The sequence below is a fragment of the Polypterus senegalus genome, chromosome 10 (assembly GCF_016835505.1).
Source record: "Polypterus senegalus isolate Bchr_013 chromosome 10, ASM1683550v1, whole genome shotgun sequence".
Lineage (NCBI taxonomy): Eukaryota > Metazoa > Chordata > Cladistia > Polypteriformes > Polypteridae > Polypterus > Polypterus senegalus.
Genome location: NC_053163.1, coordinates 8349424 through 8376052, shown reverse-complemented (window position 1 = coordinate 8376052; position 26629 = coordinate 8349424). Strand labels below are relative to the sequence as shown.

At 40.7% G+C, this 26629-nt stretch overlaps 1 protein-coding gene and 1 long non-coding RNA gene across 2 annotated transcripts in view; both read left to right on the top strand.

Annotated features, from left to right (window-relative positions):
- Positions 1-200: 200 nt before the first annotated feature.
- LOC120536364 (tapasin-related protein-like) overlaps positions 201-26629 on the top strand; it is a 39824-nt gene continuing 13395 nt past the window's right edge. The window contains exons 1-2 of the mRNA XM_039764689.1: positions 201-395; positions 4436-4768. Of these exons, the coding sequence (XP_039620623.1) occupies positions 311-395; positions 4436-4768 (418 nt within the window). The 5' untranslated portion in view covers positions 201-310. The remainder of the gene's footprint in view (positions 396-4435; positions 4769-26629) is intronic.
- On the top strand, positions 15172-16856 carry LOC120536665. The gene is made up of 3 exons (XR_005635163.1): positions 15172-15184; positions 15546-15590; positions 16537-16856. It is a non-coding gene; the product is annotated as an uncharacterized LOC120536665 (long non-coding RNA).

Below are 26629 nucleotides of genomic sequence, written 5' to 3'. Positions count from 1 at the left end.
CCACAACCACGCCGAACAGACAGCAATCCACACCAAAAAAACTCCCTTAGCTCGGCTGACAAGAACGTCCTCCTCTCCTCCCTCACCCCTCCTCCTTTTCACAGCGCTCCCCCGCCCCCGCCTCGGCTCCACCCCCATCCCTCCTTTACCTTCCACTCTATTACTGTCCATCAGAAATAACAGGGACAACAGATTAAATAACTGAGAGGGATGTAAATCACAGAACACAAACTGCAGAACAGAACTCTACAATAAAGAACAGAACTCTACAATACTTTAATAAGCCCCTAAAGGAAAGACAGCGAGCGGCATGTCTCAAACGAAGGGTTGCAGTTCTATGCGGCAGGTTTCTAAATTCATCATCATCACGTTCTTCATGTTGTTGCTTCCCCGCTGTAAGTTTACTTTTAGTTGCTGCTTTTACGAATTTAGTGTGAAGTCTTGACGTTTTGACTTGTATTTTAATGCACGCTCCATGCTCAAGTGATTTATTTTTTTTAATTATTTATTTTATTCTCGATAGTTCCTTAAATATTTGCACTTTACGGTAATTATACAATTCAATTAATTGAGCGACTTTGTGTGTACGTTAGAGTTATCAAGACTATCTTCGGACAGACGGCTGTACTCTTCACAGTAACAATATCGTCCTCTTATTGTCTTTTATTGGGTAGAGGCCTCTTTCTTCTCACACCGCAGTCTCCGTGGAGTACCCGGCTCCATCATCCTTCTGTCCGCTACCTTTCACTCAGTGACTCTGCAAGTAGCTAAAATTTCTCGAAATATACTGCTATGGCTCTTCCAAATTCTCGTCTTGATTTTGAGCTGAACGTAATGGAGAGACAGAATAAATCTGTTGGCTACGGCTAATTGATCGTTCGGCTATTGATATTGGAGGGTGGGGTTGGATCGACCTGCATGGTTAGACTGCTGCTTTAACATGTCCAACGTTGTAATCGAGTTCTGTCCGCTCATGAATGTTATCCCCGTGGAGTCCGCACGTTCTCCCGGCGTTGCCTCGGCTTTCCTCCCAGATCACCAATTGTAATGTGAAGCTTATGATAGCTGTCAGGTCTGAACTGCCCAGTGTGTGTGTGAACGTGACCAGTGACGGACAGCAGTGCTAATGGTCCTAATGAGTTTATCTCCCACCCCGGTTGTCCTGATGTGGCTTAAGTAGGTTTGAGGATGACATTAGATTAATATTCCTAACACTGTGTTAATATCTAATACAATAAATGGTAGCTAGTGTTCAAAATGTTGGAATTAGTCAGAAATTTTCATGATCCCAAACCTGAACATTAGGAATGCCACCTCGCCAGCCAAAGTCAGATAATTGATTTATTTATTTAACAAAACGGCAGGTTTGAACCGTGCTAACATAATTACAAAGGTTTCTGTAATATCCAATCAGAATTAAATCATGATTAATTAATGATGAGCTGTGAGGGTTTACCATTATGACGGTGTGCCATTAGGACACTGGAATAGCAGCTGCTAAAAATGGAGCTTTGCTGTTATATGGGAGTCATAAATGTAATATCAGTACAGCAATTCCTAACAATTTGTTGGAGATTATGGGCATAGGACCCCACCTAATGTGAAAGCCCACATTTTTTTTTCGACCCATGATTACTGCATATTCTAAGTTTTGATCCACTAAGATGCAAAAGGTTGCAAGAAATGTATGATAGAGCAACGTCTGTGCAGTCAAGTGCTCGATGATGCAGTCCCAGGCTTGCTGGGATTTGCAGTCCATTTAAATAGTGGGCTACAGTATTGTCTGTGGTTTTCTGCAATAGGTTGCAAAACAGATTTCATTTTTTATTGATGACAAACCTGCAAATAGTTGGATCAGCGAATTGTAAACCCATAAATCACAAGGGCTGGCTTGTAGTTTCAAGCATTGATAGCCATTAGTAGCACTAGGAATGTTTTGACTGTATTTGTAAAATCAATGTAATGGTATCTTCATAAGAAAAGTATGAATTTGTATAAATAACGAACATTTGAAAGTGTATCATGTAGTTTAGTCCTTTAATGATTTTGGTGTTTCAGAAAAGTACCCTAGCATCAAATGTGTACTTTTGCTACATTTTTGAGCACTGAAGACTGTGGTGGGCTGTTGTGTTGATGAGATATCAGTAGGCCTCCTAATGTTATGGGACACAAGTCCTTGATAGTCTGAACCTCGCTGTTACTTTAAGACACAAACCTCGACTCACAAAACAGCAATTCTGTAAAGGTGATGTTTATCAGGCTACATTAGCCACCTCTTAATTTATTATAACAGAAATCACCATTATTGTTTGTAAATAAAGGTATTATTGTTCAGGAAGAAAAAGTGGAAAATAGTCATTTATCCTAAGATTTCTCCTCACTTTAGTACTTATTTTCACTTTGTAAATGTGAATGACATAATTATATTTAATATTCCTAAAACACCAAATTAACGCAAAGAAATTGTAATTAAACCTGATGTATTCTTGTTGTGGTGAGAATATGAATTATGCGGATGTTAAATGGAGTGGCAGAGTAGAGCAGCGCTGTGTTGTTTGTCTGAGTCCCCCACCCAGATGATGTCTGTGTTCAGTTTGCACATTCCTGTTTTTCTTGTGTGAGTTTATTGGATGTATTTTGATGTTAAATGGCCTTTCAGCCCAGCAACGCTCATCTGTCCTCTTCAGCTAATCCCTGCTGTACTCAGGTTTTCCTACCACATTCTCAATGACATGCTGGTTAGTTTGAGTGCCCATCTCAAATTGACGTTTGTGTGTGTGTGACAGACAGAGACAGTGGGCCCTGGGATGGAACATTTCCAGTCTTGCACCCAAGTGCCACTGGGAAGGGCTCTGGCCCACCTTGAGCAGATATGAGAATGACAGTAATTTATTACGCAAATAAAATCTTTTAAAGCTGTTCAAAAATCTTTATATTTTCAATAAATTAATTTAATTCTTTTCCAGAGGATATTCTGTTTTGAGTGCTGTTTGTATTCAACAACATCTTCATGCTTACAAATGATGTTGTTGTAAATTGGAGTATGTTGTTCTTACTGTCACACACTCACCAGCCACTTTATTAGGTCCACCTTGCTAGTAACCGGTTGAACCCCCTTTTGCCTTCAGAACTGCCATAATTGTTAATGGCATAGATTCAACAAAGTGCTGGAAACATTCCTCAGGGATTTTAGTCCATATTGACATGATAGCCTCACACAGATGCTGCAGATTAGTCTGTTACACATCCATGACTCAAATCTCCTGTTCCACCACATCCCAAAGGTGTTCTATTGGATTGAGATTTGGTGACCGTGGAGGCCATTTGGGTACAGTGAACTCATTGTCATTCTAAAGAAACCAGTTTGAGATGACTTGAGCTTTGTGACGTGGCATGTTAACCTACTGGAAGTAACCATCAGAAGATGGCGATCATAAAGGGATGGTTATGGTCAGCAATAGCACTTAAGTAGGCTGTGGAAGTTAAACAACACTCAGTTTGTACTAAGGTAGCCTCAAAGTGGCCAAGAAAGTATCCCTCACACCATTACATCACCACCACCAGTCTGAACCATTGATACAAGGAAGGATGGATCCATGCTTTCATTTTGTTGAGGTCACATTCTGACCTTACCATCCAAATGTTGCAGCAGAGATTGAGTCTTATCAGACAAGGCAGATTTTTCCAATCTTCTGTTTTCTGATTTTGGTGAGCCCATGTGAATTGTAGCCTCAGTTGCCTGATTGTAGCTGACAGGATTGTCAACTGGTATGGTCTCCTGCTGCTGTAGCCCACTAGCTTTAAGGTTCGACGTGTTATGCATCCAGTGGATGCTTTTCTGTGTCCCTCGAGTGTAACGAGTGCTTATTTGAGTTCCTGTTGCCTTTCTATCAGCTCAAACCAGTCTGGTCATTCTCCTCTGCTCTCTGGCATCAAGAGGCATTTTCACCCCGAGAATTGCCACTCACTCGATATTTCCTCATTTTCGGACTATTCTCAGTAAACCCTAGAGATGGTTGTATGTGAAAGTCCCAGTAGATCATCAGTTTCTGAAATACTCAGCCCAGCCTGTCTGGCACCATCAAACATGCCACGTTCAAAGTCATTTCACTCACCTTTCTTCCCCATTCTGATAGTGGGTATGAACTTCAGCAGGTCATCTTGACGATGTCTATATGCCGAAATGCAAGGAGTTGCTGCCATGTGATTGGCTGATTAGATATTTGAGTTAAGAAGCAATTGAAGAGGTGTACCTAATAAAGTGGCCAGTGATTGTGTATTTGTCTTTCGTTGTTTACAGGGCGGTTTACAGATTTTGTTTTCTCCTTCAGTTGTAAAACAGGCAGGTTGAGGCACACAGCTAGTCAGAGGCAGCAGTTGAACTGGCAGCCTTTGATTTAAGGTTTTCTTATATTTCTCTTGTATTTTCTTTTAGCTACCGACACAAGATTTCAGATGTCCACTCAAGAGCAAAATGTGATGACTTCTCTAAACAGAGATGTTCTTCTGCCGTGCATCTTCCGGACACAAGGGGACTTGGTGGACATTAAATTCATAATTGTAACTTGGACACATAATAACAAGGAAATAGCGAGATACAAAGCTGGAGATGTTCTGAACACAAGCAAGGCTCTTCTATTTGAAAGACAGCTGCAGAAAGGAAACGCTTCCCTTCTTCTGAAGAATTTTCAAGTTGGAGATAAAGGAGAATACTTTTGTCATGTTGTTGATGCCCCAGACGAAGGCCAGATCAGAGTTAGACTTGAAGGTATTGGTACCTTTTTAAGTTTTTGTGGTATTAGTCAGTTTATCAGCTCTTTGGGTATGATGACTTCTCTTTTCTGTCAACACACACAGTGGAGATCACTTTCCACCAGAAACTGTCAGGGTGGCACTCCTGATGATTTGGCAGATTCCTTAGAAACAAAGAGCATAACAGAAACTTCAGGAGAGGCTAGAAAACAAAAACGTTTGCACCAATTAAATGGTATCATCTCGTACAGATTTGTTCATTATAATTTGAAACGTTTAATGCAGTGAAGTTTAAGTTTCTTTTTGTGCACACAGAGCAGCAAGAACCATAGAAGACTATAGAGTTTATTTTACCATTTGTTGAAAGTTTCACTTCTTCCATTTTAAAGAGTTTGTAAAAAATGCGAAGACATTATGAAATGCTAACAAACCAATGTTTTATAAGTCCTAGTTTATTTCTAGCTGAAAGTAACATTTAAAGAAGTTCAGACTTACACAGGAATATTTTTGTGTCCTCTGGGACATTGAACATCTGAATTAAAGAGGATTGTCCAGTGGAGTCTGGCCACACGTGTGTCCTGTCATTTCCTACAGATCTTCCAGCTAAAGCTTTAATATTTGGCAGGATGTTGACTGAATTAGGTTTGTCAGTGTTGACCCGTGATAACAAGACTGTCCAATGGCGATCATAGCCTGCAGTGGTGAGGTGACACACTCATCAGGTCTTTAAAAGCAAGGCTGCTTTCCAGGCATACTGCATGTTGTTGGTAACACACAATGATGTCTGTTTTGTTTTTTTGGCAAGTTTTAGATTTTTTGAAACAAACAATAGGATTTTAAGAAAATGTTTTAGTTTTCCATGAGATATTAGTGGAAAAATGCAGGTTTTAGATGATGTATGTGGAATGGTGAGGAGTGTTCAGTTTTGAAGGTGTGAATGGCACATACAGTTATGTGAAAAAGTCAGTACATCCTTTGGATTTTTGTATTTTTTAAGATATGTGGACATATCAAAATTTGATCTTCGTTTAAACAGCAACAACAGCATAGATAAAGATAATATAACAAACATAATGCCATTTTGTAGTCAGTTTTATAATTTGCTTGATTCTTCTGATATTCGGCTTGATTTCACACTAATACATCTAGTATATCATTTCTGGAGCTTTGAGTGTTGGTTTTTGCGCTAGTTGTGGATTGTTCCTGCCTTTCCACTTTAACTTTAAGTTCATGTAGCATTTGTAGGATACTATTGAGTTCTGTGCATTCAAGTTTGTAGAAGAAGGTGATGATGCTGCTGCAGTGGTTTTCTGGGTGGAAGAGTCACATTTAATATCCAAAGCGCACTTTAACTAAGGAGAAATCTTTTGTACTTTTGACTTTTGCAATCCCGTTCTTGCAATTGCATCTCTTCGAATTGATTAACTAGCTGTTCCTCAGCTGTGTGTGTTAACAGGATATTTGTATCTTTAGCCATACCACTGTAGCGTCAATAAATTCTTTCCATTACTTTTTTTCTGCGAATGTTATTTTCTGTTTCTTAATCGCGCCTTCTTTACTTAACGCTGATAGTAGCCTTTTATGCAGCTCCTCTATCTGACTGTGCGTCTCATGGAAAATTTCAAGTCTTTCTGCTCCTTCTAAATGATTTTCTGAAGTGCCTTTAAGGCTTTCTATTTCAGCTTTAAGCTCAGAAAGCTGATATTTCCTTCTACTTATATAATCTATAAGATCTCCAATTACTTTCTCTGGCTTTGAGTCTGTACTCAATCACTCCCGACTTCACTTGAGCTATGCTTAGACGTTGCCATGACAGCATCTCGAATGACTGACAGCGCGTTTCCTGACAGCAGCAAACGTCACAGTCGAACACTTGACAACAGACGACTTCCTTACAGCGAGGCTTCCATGACTCAGACAAAACCACAACCGATCATCCACAATGTATTTTATAATATCACAGTCTCTTACATTTTCTCAAGTTCAGGTATGGCGACCTTGCTTTCATTTATGATCACGCAGAGACAGAAGATGCGAGCACAGTACCTCAGAATGACTCAGTTCTTTTTCTTCGTTGACGAGTTCTTTAGCAGAAGCATCCTCTGTCCTCAGATGATAGATTCCAGTTCAAGTTCAAGGCCTTCAGATGGCAAGTTTTCTGACAAAAATGTAGCTGCGTTTTTCCAAAGTTACCAAAGTTCAGCAGCTCTAACTCAGAAAAAGGGATTCAACAAAGGCCTGACGCGCAGAAATGATTCCACAGACAAAATATCTTCGTTTTTAAAAGTTTAGTTAAGTTTCATAATAAAACAGTTCACACAAAAAAGAAAATTAAAATAGCAAAAAAAGGGGAAAAATTAATTTTAAGAAAAGTTCAGTTCTAAGCTTAAACTTGTTACATCTCAAATCATTACTATTTACTTAACATTTCTGAACCATTTCAAAATGGTCAGAAAACTGTATGCTTATCCCATCTGTGAGTAGAAAACGTGTCTTTTAAGTCCCTATGTACTGGGACCTGTTCTAAGCACAACTGAGCTTATTATCACACTGAAAAAGACTATAGACTATACCATTGTCTATGAATATGGAAGAAATTTATATTCTACTAGCAAAATACCTGTGCTTCGCAGCGGAGAAGTAGTGTGTTAAAGAAGTTATGAAAAAGAAAAGGAAACATTTTAAAAATAACGTAACTTGATTGTCAATGTAATTGTTTTGTCACTGTTATGAGTGTTGCTGTCATATATATATATATATATATATATATATATATATATATATATATACACACACACACAAACATATATACATATAAACATATCTGCATATACACATATCTACACACACATATATATATATACTGTATATATATATATGTACATAAATACAGATAAATCTATACTAATAAAAGGCAAAACTCTCACTGAGTCACTCACTCACTGACTGACTGACTCACTCACTTATCACTAATTCTCCAACTTCCCGTGTAGGTAGAAGGCTGAAATTTGGCAGGTTCATTCCTTACAGCTTACTTACAAAAGTTGGGCAGGTTTCATTTCGAAATGATACGCGTAATGGTCACAACTGGAACCTATTTTTCTCCATATACTGTAATGGACTTTAGCTGTATGGCCGTGGGGGGCGGAGCTGCGTCTCACTTCATCACGCCTCCCATGTAATGACGTTAACTGACTGTGAACGCAGTACGTAGAAAAGAAGGAAGAGCTCCCAAAGAGCGCTGAACAAAAACGCATACAAGCTTATTCATAAGTGCAGCTACTGCAGAAACAAAGCACGGTGTAAACCGTAAGTTTAAATTAAGTTTATGGGCACGCTCCCGCTGCCGTTTGTCATGCCTTCGTCAAATACTTTATTAGCGAGATACAAGTTTAATGAGAAGACACGAGGTATAAACAAGACTTTGGATCACTTTGTAACAGAGTTAAAATTGCTGTAGAGAGAAACTTTTAAGTGCCGGGTCTTAGCTAACATTAAATGAAGCCGTGGACATCGCAACATCACACAAGAGAGCAGCTCACGTGAACTAACTAAACGCAGTACGAGTGATCACTTCCATGCATCAAACCTGTTCAAAAAACGTATTACACAATTGACAAGGTAGGAAAAGAATGTGCTCCGAGCTGAGCTCTACGGCTAACGCGGTCTTGCGTAGGCAACTTCGTCACGCTGCCACCAAATACTCACAGAAAAATCCACAAGTTAATATACACGCTGTCTCTAGAGTTTCTCCACACTCAATTTATTCCTTGCATGCCCATTATACCCTCTGATCTCCCATTTCAATTCAGATGCCTCTAATTTCCAGTAAGGCTCTGCTTCGCAATGACAAGTAATAAGTCTCAGGGACAGATGCTACAAAAAGTTTGCCATTGATTTCAGGCAAGATTGCTTTTCTCCTGGACAACTATACGTTGCACTAGGCTGACCCGTCTTTTAAGGCGACGACTTTTAAGTTGACCACTTCTTAAGGCAATTCAATATGTAGATCAATTTGATATTTTATACAAACTCATTAATTTAGTTATATTGCATTTGAGCGGTATTACTTTAAAATACTCGTCGTTTCTGTTATTTTTGTGATGAAATTTAAACTTTTTTGTCTATATTGAGGTTGCCCTTTTGAACCCCCCTGATATTTACTATGCGGTAAGGCATTTGTACTCCATCAACATTAATTATTTCAAGAGACATAATTTTGTTTATTTTTCCAGTGCATCGTGCACAAAAGCAAGGGAATGATGGGAGCACCAGAACTCTGCTCACATCATGTCGCTTCGTAACGTAAGCTGCAAGTAGTAAGTCTGTGATAAGTGGAATACCGCTACGCTTTCCACTCACGGGACGGAAGGACAATCCTGGCCGCTTTTATATAGTAAGAAAGAAGAAGATATCGCACAGTCTGGAGTAGAAAATCATTTTTTACCTGGAAAAACGAAACTACAAATCCCATCGTGCATTGCAAAATGGATGGGGCGTGTGTGAAACTCTACTACTCGCACAGTCTGGAGTAGAAAATCATCTTTTACCTTTAAAAACTAAACTACAAATCCCATCGTGCATTGCAAAATGGACGGGGCGTGTGTGAAACTCCGCGCCTGCGTAGCACTCACGAGACGGAAGGACAATCCCGACAGCTTTTATATAGAAGGATTCTCAAGAGTGAGCTCGCACAACTTCGTCATGTTACAACCGGACTGCTGAACTGACAACGTGCTATAGAAAGAGAACTATAACAATCGTAATAAATGAACAATAAAACAGCGGAGAACCCGTGGATTAAATAAAAAAGCAGCTTTCTTGGCGAAGCAAGGGAAAACGATGGCCTTATATGTCTTTCGTTTATAAAACAGTGGAGAAGCTGTGTAAAGGCTGCTTCACAAAAAACCAGCTGAGCACCTTATATGAGCAGGCAGTCAGCTAAAGAGGGACAGCGGAGAACCCATGTATTAAATAAAAAGGCAGCTTTCTTGGCGAGGCAAAGGAAAAGGATGGCCTTATATGTCATTCGTGTATAAAACGGTGGAGAAGCTGTGTAAAGGCTGCTTCACAAAAAACCAGCGGAGCGCCTTAGATGAGCAGGCAGTCAGCTAGAGAGCGGAATCAATAAATAACTATAATCGTAATAAATGAACAAAAAATAGCGTGCAAGCCGCGGATTAAATAAAGGAGATGGGTACCTAAACAGTACAGTTAGTCTCAAATAGCTACACGATAACTATAGCAATCGTATTAAACGAACAATAAAACAGTACAGAACTGCGAAGCAAGGAGAAACGATGGCCTCATATGGCGTTCGTATATAAAGCAGCAGAGATGCAGTGTGAAGGCAGCTACACAAAAAAACAGCAGAGCGCCAAACTCTGAATGTTGTCCTCATATCACCGTTATACCCTCTGATCTCACATTTCAATTCAAATGCCTCCAATTTCCAGTAAGGCTCTGCTTTGCGATGACAATTAATAAGTCTCAGGGACAGACACTACAAAAGGTTGCCATTGATTTGAGGCAACATTGCTTTTCTCCTGGACAACTATACGTTGCATTCTCAAGAGTAAGCTCAGTGCACAGCTTGGTCATATTACAACCGGAGTGCTGAACTGACAACGTGGTATAAAATGGTCGCTGCGAAGCGTGGGGATTTTGCTATATACAGTATATATATATATATATATATATATATATATATATATATATATATATATATATATATATATATATATATATATATATATATATATGTGTATATATATATAGATATATATATATATGTAGATATATGTAGATATATATATATATATGTGTATATATATATATATATATATATATATGTAGATATATATATATATATATGTATATATATATATATATATATATATGTATATATATATATATATATATGTATATATATATATATATATGTAGATATATATATGTAGATATATATATATAATATATGTAGATATGTGTGTGTGTGTGTGTGTATATATATATATATATATATATATATACAGTACAGGCCAAAAGTCTGGACACACCTCCTCTTTCAATGTGTTTTCTTTATTTTCATGACCATTTACATTGGTAGATTCTCACTGAAGGCATCAAAACTATGAATGAACACATGTGGAGTTATGTACTTAACAAAAAATGGTGAAATAACTGAAAACATGTTTTATATTCTAGTTTCTTCAAAATAGTGAAGGACCGCAGAGTGAAGGCAAAGGGGCCAACAAGTGCTAAACACCTCTGGGAACTCCTTCAAGACTGTTGGAAAACCATTTCAGGTGACTACCTGTTGAAGCTCATCGAGAGAATGCCAAGAGTGTGCAAAGCAGTAATCAGAGCAAAGGGTGGCTATTTTGATCTTGCCTGAACCTGTCTTATTTAAACTATAGACATTGTATTTTGTTTGCTCTTTGTTGTTGAAGTGTGTATTATCACCATGCTGTAATTGAATAAGCTCTTTTGGACCTTAAGAAAGAATGTTATAGATGCCTATGAGTCTGGGAAGCGATTCACATACAGTAGATCCCCAAACAATTGAAAACCAGCCATTCCAGTGACCAGGAGATGCTGAAAGAAGTTTCTTAGAACTCTAGAATTTCCTCACGGTCCCAACAGGTGGTTCTGCCACTGCTGATGTGAAAGTTCACAAGTCTGCCATTAGAAAGAGGCTACACAAATTGGATCTACATGGGTGGTGTCCAATGAGAACATCAGGGCAAGACTGTAATTTGCCCATGAACATCTTGGCAAAGTTCAGGATTTCAAACCATGTGTTATGGAAAGGTGAAGCAGGCAGATAGTTATATGGCAACAGTACCAGAAGACATGTTTAGTAAAAACCAAAGACCGCATTTGAGCAGAAGAACCTAATAGCAACTGTAAAGCATGGTGGTGGAAATGTTATTTTTTGGGGCTGCTCTTCTGCATCAGAGCCTGGACATCTCACCATCATAGAATCCAACAGGAATTCTTTATTGTACCAGAGGGTGGTTGAGAAAATGTGAGACCATCTGTCAGTAGATTGACACTCAACCAGAAGTGGACCAGTGACTCCCATTGAGATGCTATAGGAGAATTTTAAATCGGCTATGCACAAATATAACACAGTGGTATGCAAAATTATTCAATCCCCTTGAAAGTCATTAAAATTTTCTGCATGACAAAACATTTGTATAAACATATTTATCCAGTCAGCTTCACGTACAGCAGTCAACATCAAACCATGAAATGTGTTGCACTGTATGATCTTTTATAACAGAAGTGCCCAGAGAGATAGAAGTCCAGTTGTGATTTGATATTCTCACTGCTTTGTAGACTTTGAAGGCACAGTATTAGTGTGGAATATAGTAAGTGAATGTCAGATTTTTAGCAATGGTATTCAAACCATTTAAAATATGGCAGTTCATTCTGCAGAAAGATGAACGAATATAACTTTCTTGACAGGTTGCATCATTTTTATTATTTGATTTAATCCAAACTAATGGGCTTTATCCCGCTCGCCAAACCCCCAGGCAGGCAGTATATGCTAGCCACTTCGTTGCTCTGCCCCTCGCATATGGAGAAGCGGATGTACAATTTAAACAGATTGTTATTTTCATGAGAATTGTAACATATTCATAATAGAACTAACTATTTTATATTACAGCGAGTAATTAACCATAGAAAACAATAGTAAAACGTAATAAATTGAAAGAAATTTACGTTTCATGTTGCGTTAGAGGTATTTGCTGCGTTATGCATTTTCGTTCTGTTTGGCTTTGAAATTAACATGAAAATTCTTTTTTAACTTACACTTTTAATGTAAAACTTCAGTAAAAATAATATTTATAATTAACTTTCCTTCAATATCGCATTGAATTTTGATTCCGTGTTTGGTCTTACATCATGACAACGCAACTACCTGTGAGTAAATATCGTTTCTTTGTCTCTAATAAATAAACTGACTTTTTCGAATGTTTGGCACTGTGATTTGTTAATCGTCATAGTAAAAGCTATTCTAATGGGAAATTTTAATAGTTTTAATACAAATTGCATATCAAGGTCTCTTTTGGTGTCTTAATGTTATCCCCTGAAGATGTACTACATTACCTTTCTTGTTGCCTGTTAAAATTTTACATGTTAGAAATGTTTGACCAATTTTCAATACAACTAATTCTTTGGAATTGCATAGCCCATCACTCAGACATAAATTACGCAATAACAATTACAATACATCCTTCTTTCTACAGTAATTCAGCCGGTGGAAGACCGGACAGTGTTAATGGTTGTAGATATTCTGCGGGATGTTGTAAGTAGTTATAGGCATGGGGTTTCTGTCAAACTGTCAAACAAAATGATGAATGACCTTTAAGCCCCGCCCCCTGTGATGTCATAGCAGAAGTCCCGCCCCCGATTACGCCCCCGCCCCGTCGCTCCCTGATGACGTCACTCTGGAAAGTCCCGGCCCCTTACGTGACCTATCTCCGCCCCTTTGGCACTGCTCCCTTGCACCTGATTGGTTCACCAAACTGTCAAGGGGAATTTGATGGATGTCTGCCCCCTTCTTGAACCCGCCCCCACCCCTGATTGGTTCGGGAAACTGTCAAGGACCGTTTGATGGATGTCTGCCCCCTCCTTGAACTCCCCACCGGCCCCCACCTACTTCCTAACCCCCTCTACTGAAAGACAAGCCCGGGCAGGTTACAGCCTTTACCTCGACAAGCCCAGACATGCCCAGGGCATGTCCTGACCAGATCAGACATGCCCAAAGTCGTCCCTGGACCGGTCCCAGCACGTTCCCGTCCGTACCCTGTTAGCCTGAAGGGACTGCCTCGGCCCCCGGTAAGGCAGCATCTGACGGTCGGCCTCCCCACACTTCCCAGTCCTCTCTCCGGAGGACGTGTGCTCCCTGCTGAAAGCCCTTCTGTAAGTGAGGTATAAAAAAGCGATGCCTCTTCTTCGGTTCTATCTATGATTTTAACATGAACACGAAATTAAAATATCTATCTCATCTTGGCTTTATGACTTGCAGCTCCAGGCTTTTTTGCCCATCTCACAGACAAGCTGTCATCTGGCAGACACGGTCTGAGCCAGCCAGTGCGATCGCACCCTGTTTCGGCCCCCGCGGGGTCAGGCTGTACCTGACGGCCAGCCTTCCCACACTTCCCAGCCACTTCAGAAAGGGCGGTATAAAACAGCGAAGCATTTTGTAAAGACTCTGACCGGGAAAATGGAATCTAGGCCCCAGGTCCCAGCGCTCCAGCCGGGGCGAGCTACCTTATAGCCTCTTCTGCTTTGGGTAAGAACCCCTGTATCTATTATTTAAAATATCTATCTCATCTTTGGTTCATCTAAGTCAAGATGCCTTTTCCATCTCACAGAAAAGCCTAGAGAGAATCTCCCAGAGAGAAAGACCAAATGTCAGCATTTCTCAGTCAGCTTTTAACAGACCCCCCTGTGAGCAGGCCCGTGCTCTCTCTCTCTCTACATACAGAAAGGAAAGTCTGCGTGCGCGTGCTTGCTCCTGAAGCCTTCAGAGCGCTCACACAGGGCTGGAACCCCCCCATGCCAAGCACTTTCATTCTGGCCGTTTCGAGCACCCATCCCCCTTGAGACCATAAAGTCATGAGCTGTACTTCATTTTTAAAGTGAAGTTTAGGTTCCGGCAGGGATGATTGCATCCTTGAGCTGTGCAACTCATAAGATGACTCCCACGCCGCTGAGGAATTCTTTTGAGGTCCTTCTGGGAGTAAAGAAAGGCACTTTGAAGCTGCTTATGTCTTTTTTTCATCTCTGTTAAGGAAGTTTAGGTTCATCCTTTATCTGGGCAACTCAAGGTCTGGCCGCAACAATATTCTGATCTAAATAGAGAAAAGGACGGATGTTTAATATTTACTAAACAGGCAGAGATTACCTTTTCAGCAGATAGACACCTGGCTGTGTAAATTGTCTGACAAAATGGCCCATATCTGTGATTATAAATTATCGTTCAACCTTCAAAAAATTCCAGTGTGTTTGTATAATTGGACCATATCTCTGATTAAAAATGACCGTTCAAACTTCAAAAAATTCTTTTTGTATAAAATAACACTGCGATTAGCCCATAGGTCTTACACGTCTGCAAACCGCTAAGAAAAAAAACAAGATGAAAGTCTCTCAAAATGATGCGTCTTATCGGCATTAATTGATCGTTACCTTGTAATTTGTAATGGCTAAAATGCAATATTAACATTCTTCATACTGACTATTTTTGCAGAAGCTATTGTCCCACAAGATCACGGTAAGCATTATTTTTGATTATTATTATTAATCCCTATTCATAACTATTATACACGCTAAACAAGCATGTATTAAAAATTTTAGGTCTGATTCCTTATGTTTTTTTTTCGTTTAGATGTCTATATAGAGACTGATTCGGGAAATGGTAATTCATTTTTACAAATATTTTGTTTAAAATGTGCATGGGTTGATTATCTGAGCATGATTACGGGAGTTTCATGGTTTGATTATCTGAGCATGCTCGAGTTTGACTGGGGTCGGACACGAGCAAGATGAAAAGCGCTCCTAACCACTCACCAAATGAAATGTAATTATTTTAATGCAAACTATTAACTCAATCCGTTATTTATCAGGCTTTAAATGTATAGGTCTTAACTAACCGCATGAACTGTCCGTGTGAGTGCATTTTGAGTGTGCTGTATGCCGGGTGTGTATTGGCATATGTGTCAGTATACATAAAGCAGCTGAATCCTTTATTTATTAATTAATTTATTTATTTATTTTAGAAATTTATATCCAAATAGATTCTTCAAACCATTATGATGAAACAGGTAAGAATATTTTGAAAATCAATAAAGTGTTTACAAAGTTCCTACCGGTGCACGCTTGTTCGCATGAGCGCGCACGTGCCTGTGATTACTCACGCTCTTGTAATATTGGTGTTTTCGCTAAATGTAATTATTTTCATTCAGAATTGTCGAGCCCAAAGTCCGCAGGGTTTTTAGACGCGCCATGTGTATTGTTGAATCATAGGGTAAATGGATATTATAACATGTTCCTGTATTTATCAGGGCCGGTTGTCTAATCTGAAAAAGTTTGTGTCCATTTTACTGTATGGAGTGCACGTGCGCTTTGTTAAAATGTTTTGGGTTGTTACAATTAGCCTAGCATCTGCGAAAGTCTGTCTAGCCACCATAAAAGAATTTTTTATAGTGCCGTGCTTCTATAGGTCTGAACTGGGAGTGAAAAGGGGGGTTGACGCGTAATAAAACCTCCTCGGTTTATCATCATCATCCTGCATGTGTGTGTGTGTGTGTGCTTGTCTGTGTGTGACAGTGTGTGGCCTGTTATTTTAAAGAGTGTATTCATTTTTTTTTTGCGCTGCGGCAGACCATGTTATTTTAAAGAACTTATGCATTTTAAATGTGTGCGTGCGTGTATGTGTGTGTGGCCTGTTATTTTAAAGAGCGTAAGCATTTTGTTTGAGCTATGGCAGGCAATGGGTGCGGGGAATGTTATTTTAAAGAGCTTATGCATTTTGTATGCGTGCCTGTGTGTGTGAGTCTGGCCTGTTATTTTAAAGAGCGTATACATTTTCTTTTTTTTTGTAGACGAAAATCCTTTACAGAACAAAACAGTTTCTGAAAGGGAATCCCTTGAGTTGACCAATCGCAGTGTCATTTTCAGTGTATCGAAGTAAAACACAGGGGTACAGACGTATCTCCAGATTTTGTGAAAAGAGGTCTTTAACTGAAAAGGGCATACTTTTATTTTCAGGTTCCCCGGGTGTTTTAACGCAGTTGTTGGACGGTTCAGAAAATCTAGTCCTCTATCGTAACTGGCAGACTCCACAAACACCACCCCCCTCTGACAGCCGCGGACAGCATTTTCCCGTCCCCTCTGAAAGCAGCGGACGGCGTTCAGTCCGCTGGGTGTCCCCTTCGCCGACAACGATTCACTCTGACCAAGGATCTCGGCGTCAAAATCGTTATTCATCATGATATTCCCTCCGGCCTGAACACGAACAGAGACATCGAGAAAGACTGCAAGAGCTGACTGAAAACCTTGGCCTGTTACTGGAGCAATTTGTAGAATTAGAGGCTCCTATGTCCAATTCCATACCCGAAATGTGCTTACATTTGATGCATCTGTATGCTTTTTACATGGTTCTAATCCAAAATTAAAGGATAGGTTTTATATTACTTTTTTGCATGAAAAATAACATTGACTGCAAATTACTATTATTATTATACTCTGTGATCATAACTGTCACCTTTGATTAAATTCAGGTCATGCCTGAAAACGGGTCTAGCGGCAGCAGCGACAGCAGTGACAGTGACCGCAACGGCGGTGAATCAGACAGTGGGTGTGAATATCCGGCAGGGCGTAAAGGTAGGAAAAGACCGTCCAGTGAAAACCTGAGACTATTAAAAGAGATGTCTGATAACCTCGAATATTCTATAAAGCCCCCTAAAATCCCCACCCCTCCACGATCTCCTGAAATTGTTTAATCACCATTCCCCGTAACACATCGGATCGACAATTTTGACCTGATTGACAACGCGCTCCAGGCTCTAAATTCTGATGAAATAGCCGTAGTTAACGCTCTGCTGGAGCTTTTGAAGAATACCTCTTCTGAGGCCAGAACGTCTGTCATTCCCATCACCACAGCCTCATGCCCTAGACACGAATGTAATATCCCCACAACCTTCTACCTCACGTACATCGTGTACATCAGGTACCTCAGGGCCCAGTAAGGCCCGTCTTCAACATTCGCCTGTTAAGGCCTTAACAGAGTCGGGTAATTCAACCCCGCATCCTCAAACAGGATCAGGAGTGACTAATTTGTCTGGGGAAAACTTGAGTCTCGAAACCAACTCTCCACAGCCCTCTACCTCGCATACGGAGAATCCTTCGTCTCTAGAGCCGTCAGTAAATTCTCCACAACCCTCTACCTCTCGATTAAATAATTTGTCTATCATGGAGCGTTCAAAATTTAACAATATCGAGATTAGACACCGCTTCAGTTTTTCTGAGGCCTACACACTTGATTCATCTGCCGAAGTATTTCATCATATGCACGAGACCCTTCAGCACATTTTAGACAGTTTTACCAGCACTTTGAATCCTCAGGATTTAGTGCAGCTAGAATTACGCGCCGATTCTCTCAACCCCGGTGTTTTTTCCCTAACCCCGGTGGGTACGCTTTCTGTCGAGGACTTTTTTCATCAAATTGAGTTACTTCTCCAGAGTCACGCCACTATTTTAGCCTATTCCAGTCTGACGCTAATCGTTCAGGTAGTCAGGGTTCCAGCCGGCGGAGGGGGTCCTAGGCATAAAGCCTGTACCCTTTTCAACGATATAATCGTTCAAAAGAAACTGAATCACCTATGGATCTCCTTCAACCTGGATGATCAGTGCTGTTTTGCCAGGGGATTGCTGGCTTTATTAAATGACAGGTTCAGAAACAATCAGAAACTGTGTGAACAAGAGGCTCATCAACTGCACGTCAGAGTCGGGTTATCAACAGATCAGAAAGTAACGTTTTCAGATGTAGAAAAATTTGAGAGGCTCATGGGTATTAAAATTATCGTTTGGTACCGGGAACCGAACGCTAGCGCTCTATTAAAATTTGAAACGTCCCAGGGCCGAAATCCAAAGACAGCTTTCTTGTTTTTGCACCATGAGCATTATTACTGTATTTTGAATCTAAAAGGCTTTCTGGGATTTGACTACATCTGCGATTTCTGCTACACGGGATATTCTAACCCGTCACGACATCGCTGCGAGCAGCACTGCAACGTCTGTTTATCTACAGACTGTCGAGCGGTTGACTGGGAGGCTTTTCGATGTTCCGATTGCCATCGTTTCTGTCGATCAAGGTTTTGCTTCGATCTCCACAAAACACGTAAATTTAATGAAAGGACACGTCGGTCTGAAAGCCTCTGCGATACCCAGAAAGTCTGCGCTCTCTGCAACCAGAAATACGTGGTGAATGCCGAGTCAAAACCTCACAAGTGTCGACCCAAACACTACCGTGTTTGTAGAGCGGTCGTGAAAGAGTCGGATGAAAATCATCAGTGTTTTATTCAAAGCTTACCGCAAAGACCGCTCCAAGAAAACTATGTGTTCTACGATTTTGAGTGCCGTCAAGATGACAGAACCCACATCCCCAATTACATCCACTGCATGCATTGGAACGGTCAATCTTGGAGTTGGTCCGGTGAGGACTGCGTAGCAAAGTTCTTTCACAGATATCGATGTCTGAAATATGAAGATTACACGTTCATAGCTTACAATTCTAAGGGGTATGACAGCTATTTCCTTTTGAAATATCTCGTCGAGAGCGGACAAACTCCGTCTGTTACATCTCAGGGGTGTAAACTAATGTGCTTTATAGAAGAAGATTATAACTTGAGATTTATCGATTCGTTGAACTTCTTGTCTATGAAATTGAGCAGTATGCCCAAAGCCCTGGGATTCCAGGCTCAAAAGGGTACTTTCCCCATTTCTTTAACACCGCTGAAAATCAAAATTACATCGGACCGTACCCCGAACCTAAATATATTACGGTTTTGAGCACATGATGAGCCAGGAAAGAGAGGAGTTTTTGTCTTGGTATGACTCGATTAAAAGCGGTACCTTCAACTTTAGACAAGAGATGGCCTACTATTGTCGAAACGATGTGGTTATTTTGAGAACGGTGTGCATGAAATTTAGAGAGGAAGTGCTCATGATCGGCGATATGGATCCTTTTCAGTGTATGACCCTAGCTTCTCTCTGCCTGTCCATGTACAGACAAAACTGCATGCCGATAATGCAATCGGAATCATTCCGAGTGATCATTACAAAAGCACTCACAAAGCTTATTCTAATGCTTCTATTCAACGGTTGATGTTTCTTTCCGAAAAGGAAAAAATAAACATTCGGCACACCCTGAATCAAGCTGAAGTCAAGATGGGTTCCTTTTATTTAGATGGTTACGCTGAAGTTCAGGGTGTCCCGACGGCCTTTGAGTTTGCTGGCTGCTTTTATCACGGCTGTCCAGAGTGCTATGAGGCGCAAGCCAAACAGCCTCTCATGGGGACGCCTTATGCCGATTTGTTTCAAACGTTTGACGACAAACTCAAGAATTTGCTTGAAACATTTAATCTGACGGTGAGGGTCCTTTGGGAACATCAATGGGAACGCATGAAAAAAGAGGACTCGGAGCTTCAGGATTTCTTAAGACGCTTTGAGTTTCCTGAACCTATCAATCCCCATGATGCCCTGTATGGAGGGCGCACCAACACGATCAAATTATATCATAAGGTTCAAGGCAACGAGCAAATGCATTATTACGATTTTACGAGTCTGTACCCTTACGTCAACAAAACAAAAACCTACCCGATCGGCCATCCGACCCTTGTTTTCCAGGAGTTTGGCGATCTTAAGAAATACTTTGGGCTCATTAAAATCACCGTGTTAGCCCCTCGCAATTTGTACTTTCCGGTCCTCCCTTTAAGAATTTGTGGTAAATTGATGTTCGTTCTGTGTCATACATGCGCAGAAACTTGGACGTCCACCGGCCTTTGCCGTCACAACGATCGGGAAAGGTCTTTAACAGGAACCTGATGCAGCGTCGAGATAATCAAGGCCTTAGAGAAAGGGCACAGAGTTTTAAAAAGTCATGAGATATGGCATTACGAACAGAGTACCGCAGATTTATTTTACGAGTACATCAAAATTCATCTGAAAGGCAAACAGGAGGCCTCCGGCTGACCATCCTGGGCCCGGGACGAAGCGTCCCGCCGGCGCTATGTGGACGACTATTTCTTAAAAGAAGGCGTATTATTGGAGAGTGAAAACATAGCTTCCAGCCCCGCTAAGAGACAAATTTCCAGGCTATTTCTGAATTCTCCTTGGGGAAAATTCGGTCAGAAGCCTAACCAACTGACCACGACGTTTGTTACACACACCCAAGAATTCTTCGATTACCTGTTCTCAGACGTGTATCGGGTCTCCTATTTTGGCTTTATCAGCCACGAAATCGCTCAAGTCCAGTGGAAGTATGCTGATGATAGATACGTTCTACTCGGGCCCGTCAATGTGGTGATCGCCGATTTCACCATGGCCTATGCCCGACTAGAATTGTACGAATTGTTGGATCGTTTAGGGCCCAGGATTTTGTATCATGACACAGATTCCGTTATCTTCACAGCTTCGCCCGGCCAGTACACTCCACCCCTCGGGGACTATTTAGGTGAACTCACCAGTGAACTAGATCCTGACGACTTCATAGAAGAATTTGTTTCCGGGGGTCCGAAAACGTATGCGTACAAAATGTTCAAAGGCAAGGTCTGCATGAAGGTCAAGGGCACTACTCTCAATCACGAAACGGCTCAAGCGGTAAACCCATACTCATTAATGGATCTAGTGCATAATTTTGTAGAACAAGACGTCACGAAAGAAATAACGGTTCACGGCACGCAGATTCATAGGAACAAAAAGAACCTGACATTGCAAAATCGTCCATTCAGAAAAAGATTCAGAGTGGCGTACAACAAAAGGGTTCTTTTGCCCGATTTCACATCTCTCCCCTATGGATACTAAAGAGGGCTTTGACGTTAGACTTCAGCATCCTTTCTCAAAAATAGTCTTGGGACCCTCGTGTTCGGGTAAATCGCATTATGTGAAAAAGGTTTTAGAGCACGCGAACCGTGTACTTTCTCGCCGACCTGACAATATAGTCTGGTTTTATAGTTGCTGGCAGACTCTGTACGACGAACTGTTAGCCCAATTTCCCAATATCAGATTTTTGGAGGGGTTATCCGCCTCCTTCAGCGACGATGAACTACTACCGCCTGACCGAGTGAATTTGGCGATCGTCGACGATTTGATGGAACAGGTGAGCCATAGCCAAGAGATAGAGAGGGCCTTCACTAAATATACTCATCACCGGAATTTGTCCATCATTTACTTGGTCCAAAATGTATTTTTTCAAGGCAAGAAAAGTAGAACGATAAATCTGAACGCCAATTACATTACCCTGTTTAAAAACCTGAGAGATAAACTGCAAATTACGAATTTAGCGCGTCAAATGTACCCCAGTAGGGTGAAATTTTTCTTGGAGGCCTTTGAGGACTCTACACAACCCCCTTACGGTTATCTGTTGGTGGATCTGAAAGCCCAGACGCCTGACAAATTTCGTTTACGTACCGGATTGTTTCCTCCTGACTGGCCTGCGGCCTACGTCGTGAAAAGATAAAGACGGGCAATTTCCCGAGTATTTGAGAAAGAGCCGGCATGTCGATCAGAATAAAAAGAAATCTCCCTCTGCTCAAGAACCTACACAGGGTCTCCTGTCGCCGAAGAAAAGCGCTGTTGAGCGAGGCTCCGGACGATTTCATTTACGCTGTGGCCGAAATAGCTCTCAATACTTTAAAAGGCCACGTACCCCTGACTTCCAGACAGTTCAAGTTGCTGAAGAAGCATCGTTACTCCGTTAAAAAACTCGGCGATAAAAAACTCACCGTTAAAAAGAAAAAAGTCCTTTTACATCAGAAAGGAGGGTTTCTCGGGGCCCTATTAAGCGCTCCCATTCCTTTCATTACTAGTTTAATAGGATTGAGAGTATAAATATGGAATACACGCGCAAGATGTACCTGGTCCCACAACAACAAATGGCTCAATGGCATCAGAAAGCCCCAACTTCCACCGACTTTTTAAGCGCTACGGAAAGTGAACTGGATAAACAAATGAAACTCATACCTGAACGCGGTGACTTGAGCGCCAATGCAAAAGTAAAACTTTATACAACCGTCTTGCAAAGATACCTGACCTTTGTGAAAAAAGCGGATAAAGAATCCGGTTCTCTGACGTTATTGCTGCCTGCCGAGAGCCAGGAGGAGCCGTCGGGAGCTCTCAAAGAGGCCCCTAGTACCCCAGAAGAAAGGGTGTACGACGAGATTTTGAAAAGTGCTCCAGATAAATCAAAGAAATATACTGAAATTATTTTACAGAAAATGTCGCATCACTCTAATACTACCTACTGGAATGGCTTGGGAGAGTTTGTGTTTCGCGGAGAACCTTTACCCGGTACGAATATGGTCGATCTAATGCGAAACTTAACCGCCCGTCACAACATACCATCCTATCGGAGACCTAGGGGGTGGAAAGAATTTATTAAGGCCCTGGCCGGTTTGAACATTCCAACCTCTGCCGTGCCGAACATCGACACGAGAGAACTTCTAGAGAGTTTCAAAACTTCTGCCCCGGACGGGGCCTCTGCCTTTGCTGCCTCTGCCTCGGTCCCTGCTCCTGCTGCTCCCGATACACCTGTGGGCAAGAAAACCAGATCTCGCAGAATGAATGAATGGATTCCTTATTGAAATGTAATTATATTTTTGTTTTTAATAAAATATTACATTGGATTACACAGGCGGTCTATTCTTTATTAAGTTAATGACAGGGCGTAGAACTTTGCATGCAGGGATGATCCTGAAAACCTCTGGAAGCGTTCTTAGACAAGGTGTTGACAAACTTTTGAACCATATCATCATTCTTGGTGACTTCGTTAAAATAGAGGTTCATAATCTCTTTATAAGAACGTCCTTTCCTTCTGTGATGCAGGAAAAAAATACAATGTTGTCCGCAGACGTTAGAAAACCAGCTTTGAAGCTGTCGGGTATGGTGAATAATGTCTTTACATTTTCTGTTTAAAAAGCTGTATATTTCCTCAGGAAAATAGATAAAGTCTGGTGGGGCGCCGTAGGAATCAAAAAATTCTCCAGTTCCGTCTTCTCTGAGATGTATCGCTAACCAGTGTTCTCCGGGTTGATTTTGACAGTGAGTATTGATGACGATCATGGCCGGGAGATCCGTGAGTATTTTTTCCGACAGTTTGTTGCACGCCAGCATTTCGTAAAACAGATTTTCTGTGTACGGGTTACCGGACAGGAGTTCGTCGATCTGCAGGGTGTTCATGCTTTTTTTAGTAATCATAAAGTATGTTTCTTCTCTGGTTTATTTCAATGATGTTGTCAAAGATGGCGTACACTATTAGATTCACAGTATGGGGTAGGGGTTGTCGAAAGCGGATTTCAAATCTCATGTTCCCGGTTTTCATCAAGGAGAAATGGTCTCCGCATTCTTGATCGGGCGTCAAATCAAAGGAAAAGAGAGTGTATCCCTGGGAGAATTCAGAGCGTTTGATGGCTATAGGCAGGTCTTTCAAATGTTTTCCGTAGGCCAGCACGAGGTTGTAATATTCTCGAGTGGTGATGTCATTAGCAAAATCAGGTTGAAATGGTTTGGCGGGAATCTACTCTACGTCCAAATACAAGGCCAGGATTCCACCTGGTTATGCTTGAAATTGAAGGGGTTTCTGGCGTAATCCCCGGAAAAGGCATCATTATCCACCAGGCCTAGGACCACGTACTTGGGTATTTGTCCCAAGAACAGGTTCTCCTGATTGCTCACTCGTATTCCGGCCTGCATACTGAGAACTTTCATATTCACTCTTTCCACGGGGTACTTGGCATTGGCGGTGGTTAGAGCGTGGGCGTGCCCTATTTTCACCGTCGCCGAAACTTTAACATTCTTAACAAAACGGATAAAATGTTTACTTTGTAACGCTCGGCATCTCCGGACATCAGACAGAATTAATTTTTACTGCGCACCATTTTTATTCTGACGTCCACCCCGTTTAGAATTAATTTTTCTTGAAAAAATAGGCGGAAATGAATAGGTCCAAGGAGTTCTATTGTTTTACCCTTGGCCGTATATCCGTTTCTTTTTTTGAATCCCTCATTCGGTCCGTCCATGGCGGTGTTTTCATGTTCGTTGGCCGTGTCTTTGTAAAAAAGACCCGAAGCAAATTGAAACTTGAGAGTTTCGTTGCTGTAATTTAACAATTCCTCAAAAAGGGCCCTGTACGGGTAAAGGGTGGAACTCTGTGATATTAAGCGATCTCCCAAGGTGACATCCACTTAAAAATAAGGCGGCTATCGAATAATTAACAAAGGCTACCCTGGCCACGGGGCCCGGATTAGTTCCATCGGCATTGACGATTTTGCATCGGACGTGTAGAAGCGTGTTATTCAGGTCCAAGTAGTCTTCCCCGTTCCTAGTAATCAGAAACTCCAACGGGGCCACATTCCGATAGAGCTGACGTAGATGCTTTTTTTCTACGCTAGTCTGAGTATAGGGTACCATAAACAAGTCCAGTTTGGATTTCACACACTCTTGAGACATTCAATGAACGAAAAGTTTATAAAAGTCCAGTTATGATTTGATATTCTCACAGCTTTGTAGACTTTGAAGGCACTACAGTGTATTAGTGTGGAATATAGTAATTGAATGTCAGATGTTTTAGCAGTGGTGTTCAAACCATTTGAAGTGTGGCAGTTCATTCTGCAGAAAGGTAAACACATAATTTTCTTGACATAGTGTCATTTTTATTATTTGTTTTTTGTCATTCAACATCTGTAATCTCCTTCTAGCGACCATACTCATGCTTTATGTTTCTAATAGACTAGGGGGATTCACACCCTGCTCGCTTCGCTTTTAATTTTCGTGGATACACCTCTTCATTGGGAAGGAACACTACTTTTCCCTGATGGCAACACGCATTAGACGATCTACAAGTCTCTGACTTAAAGTTTGAATCTGAACAATATATTCAATCTCTTTTCGCTGTTCCGTTATTTCACCGAGTAATAATTTCCATTTGTTTACGCTAATGCGATCTTTGCTATCATTTTTTTGAGACCTGCTCTTCATGTGTATCACGTCAGCATTTTTGAATTCTTAATGCCGTTCTACTTTGTCACCTACTCTTTGTCTTTTATTTCCGGCCCCGGGCCTGGTTTGATCTCTTGGCACAAAGACTCGTCTCACGGGCGTTTAAGTGTCTCTCTGAGAAAATCACGTCTCGTCTCCTTCCAAGATTTTTTTTTTATAATAGAGAGATGTTTTTTTTCTTTCAATATTTACAACACAATGCTTCCTTTAGAAATGACATTTGTCCACTGAGAGCTTCTTCTCATTAAAGTGGTGACATAACTGTAGCAGACAGAATTTGTGTGTTAAATAACTTTACAGCATATTGTGTTATAAAGAGTCGTTTATTGTACACCCTCACATGAAAGTAAAGGCCCTGCTGTTGTTGTTACTGCATATGAGCAATTAAATGCATTTTCTAAGTGAGATATAATTTAAAGAAAGTGATACCAAAGTAGTAAATATTTTTTAATTTTTTTTATTTTTTTAAATTTTCCAGCCCTCCAAACTTAATTCATTACACCTCCATTTGTTAGTATGAATCAGCCAAATCAACTTGAATGCAACACTGTTGGGTTTCACTCAGAAATCACTTCTATCGATTGTTCAATTAATCAGAAAACTCTTGAAACTCTGGAAAATTTGGTTCTGGGAAAGAAATCGGATGGCACCTTCTTTGCCAAAAAAAAGTTTATGCACACACCGACGGAAGATGATATTGGAGCAATCATATCTTGTTTTGTAACACAACAGTCTCAGAAGAGCCTAGAAACTATTTTCAGTATACAGTACCTATAAAGTTCTAGTTGAGTTTTAATGTTGTTTATTTTTGGGCAGACTTGATGTATTATGACTTCTGTTTGAGATTTATAAGACAGATCTTAAATGTTTTGGTAGAATTGCCCTCAAAATGTAATGCTAAGTTTAAATGTGTGCCGTTCTTCAACACAAACAGAGAAATTGCCCTTCCTTTCTGCGAAAAAATCACTGTCATTATCTCCTGATTTTGGCCATGAATCATTGGAATTTCAGAGTTCACAAGTAATGTTTGTGTAATAACATCCATTAGGGTTAGACATTAATATCATTAAAGATTTGAGATGCATGT